Source organism: Corvus brachyrhynchos, unplaced genomic scaffold (genome assembly GCF_000691975.1).
Source record: "Corvus brachyrhynchos isolate BGI_N302 unplaced genomic scaffold, ASM69197v1 scaffold14, whole genome shotgun sequence".
NCBI classification, from domain to species: Eukaryota; Metazoa; Chordata; class Aves; order Passeriformes; family Corvidae; genus Corvus; species Corvus brachyrhynchos.
This window is the reverse complement of record NW_008239110.1, coordinates 3325529-3327311: the sequence shown is the minus strand read 5'-3', so window position 1 is coordinate 3327311 and position 1783 is coordinate 3325529. Positions and strand designations below refer to the sequence as shown.

The 1783-nt window shown below is 50.5% G+C and overlaps 1 protein-coding gene across 1 annotated transcript in view; it reads left to right on the top strand.

The window, feature by feature from the left end:
- Nucleotides 1-395: 395 nt before the first annotated feature.
- SIM1 (single-minded family bHLH transcription factor 1) overlaps nucleotides 396-1783 on the top strand; it is a 51869-nt gene continuing 50481 nt past the window's right edge. Inside the window, exon 1 of the mRNA XM_017739400.1 lies at nucleotides 396-1227. Coding sequence (XP_017594889.1) covers nucleotides 1053-1227 — 175 coding nt within the window. The 5' untranslated portion in view covers nucleotides 396-1052. The remainder of the gene's footprint in view (nucleotides 1228-1783) is intronic.

The following is a 1783-nucleotide window of genomic DNA, read 5'->3' as shown; positions in this document are numbered from 1 at the left end:
CTCCCCTGGCTGGGGGGCAGCTGAGGTAGACACCCCCGACCCCAGCCGAGGAATGAGGACACTAGCCGAGAAGAGGGGAAAATCAAAGGGGAAAAATAAAAAAAGAGAAAAAGGAAAACAAGCAGAAATACTCCGTGATTGGGAATGTATCCCTCACTGCGGGTCTGGCAGCGCGGAGCGTGGGGAGGTCTGGCCGCCGCCGCGGTGCCGGCCCGAGGGAGCGCGAAGGGGACGGCGCAGCCCCGGCAGCACCAAACCCGGTAACGCCGGGAGCCGGGGACTGCTTTCTGCTGCGCTTTCGTTCTGGTCATGCAGTGCACACCTGGGCTGGGAAGTGAGAGGGCTGTGGGAGGAGAGTGCGAGGCAGGCTTCTCCACGGGCGCGCTAGATGCGAAAATACACTTTTTCTTTTTTTTTTTCTTTCCCCTCTGGTGGGAGAAAATACTACACCCGCCGGAGGCTGGCTGTTGATTATTATTTCTCGCGGCTCCGCTGCGGCGGCGTGTACCGGCTCTCTCACCCCAGGACTGCTGTTGTCTTCACAGAGAGAGGCTCCCGGGAAGTCACCCAGCGCCCTGGAAGGCAGCCCGCGGCCGTGCGTTTCGGCCCTCGGATTGACAACGGATCACGGGAAAAAACGGGATTACTATGACCCTCTTCCGAGGAGTTATGCTGCCCGCCATGAGTAGGAAAAAAGGCCAGAAATACATCGTTTGGTTGCTGTCTGGTGCCTCAATCTTCTAGCTTTTATTTTGTTTTGTTTTTTTAAATGCAGTTGCTTGGAGTGCTGAGCTGCACTGGATAAATGCCTTTCCCACCCAATTGACTCTGCTTTTCAGAGTATATATACTTTTCTTTTTCTTTTTAAAGAACACCTCTACTCTTCGATACTTGTTTGCATTTTACACAACAGAACGGTTTCTCTGAGTAATGACCGCGCTCAGAATCACCGCCTGATGCTCCGGAGAGACGAATTGCAGATGAGTTTCCCTTCCACCTTTGGATGAATCTCTGGAGTTTAAATTGTAGCAAGGAAGCGGGAAAAAAACACGATGAAAGAGAAGTCCAAAAATGCTGCCCGGACTAGACGGGAGAAAGAAAACAGTGAATTTTATGAACTGGCTAAATTACTACCCCTGCCCTCCGCTATCACCTCTCAGCTGGACAAAGCATCCATAATCAGACTCACCACCAGCTATTTAAAAATGAGAGTGGTTTTTCCAGAAGGTAGGTGGGATGCCTATTTACCTCTATTTCCATTCTTATGCAGGTGTCATTTATCACTTTTACGTTAAAAAAAAAAAAAAAAGGTCAATCCTATGGGGTGGTGCGCTCGGAGACAGGGTGCCCTCCGCTGTCACTTTTCTCTGTTGTAAATACTTTCTCTTTCACTCCTATGACAGGTTTGGTTGGAGACTTACGGTGCTTTTGCCAATACTTGAAGGCACTGAGCTCTGCTATGTGTTCTGCTAAAGCAAACCCGGGGGTCCTTTCCCCCCAGTCTCCCAGTCAAATGTGCATCCCCCACCAAGCACACCCGTGGCCTAAGAGGGCACGATTCACCCCTATTTATAGTCATTCTGTGAGGGCGAGTTAGTATACGGGTAAATATTTACATAAGTCTATGCAAAGTCCTAAAGCCTTAGTTCAGCTCTCGAGGAAAGGTGCGGTGTACAGGTACAGGGCACGCATGCAGGCGTGCTCACTCACACCCAGCCTAAATAAATAAGTCGAGCACACTGAACCACATCACCAGTGTGCTGTGTTTCGTTCTGAGGATCAC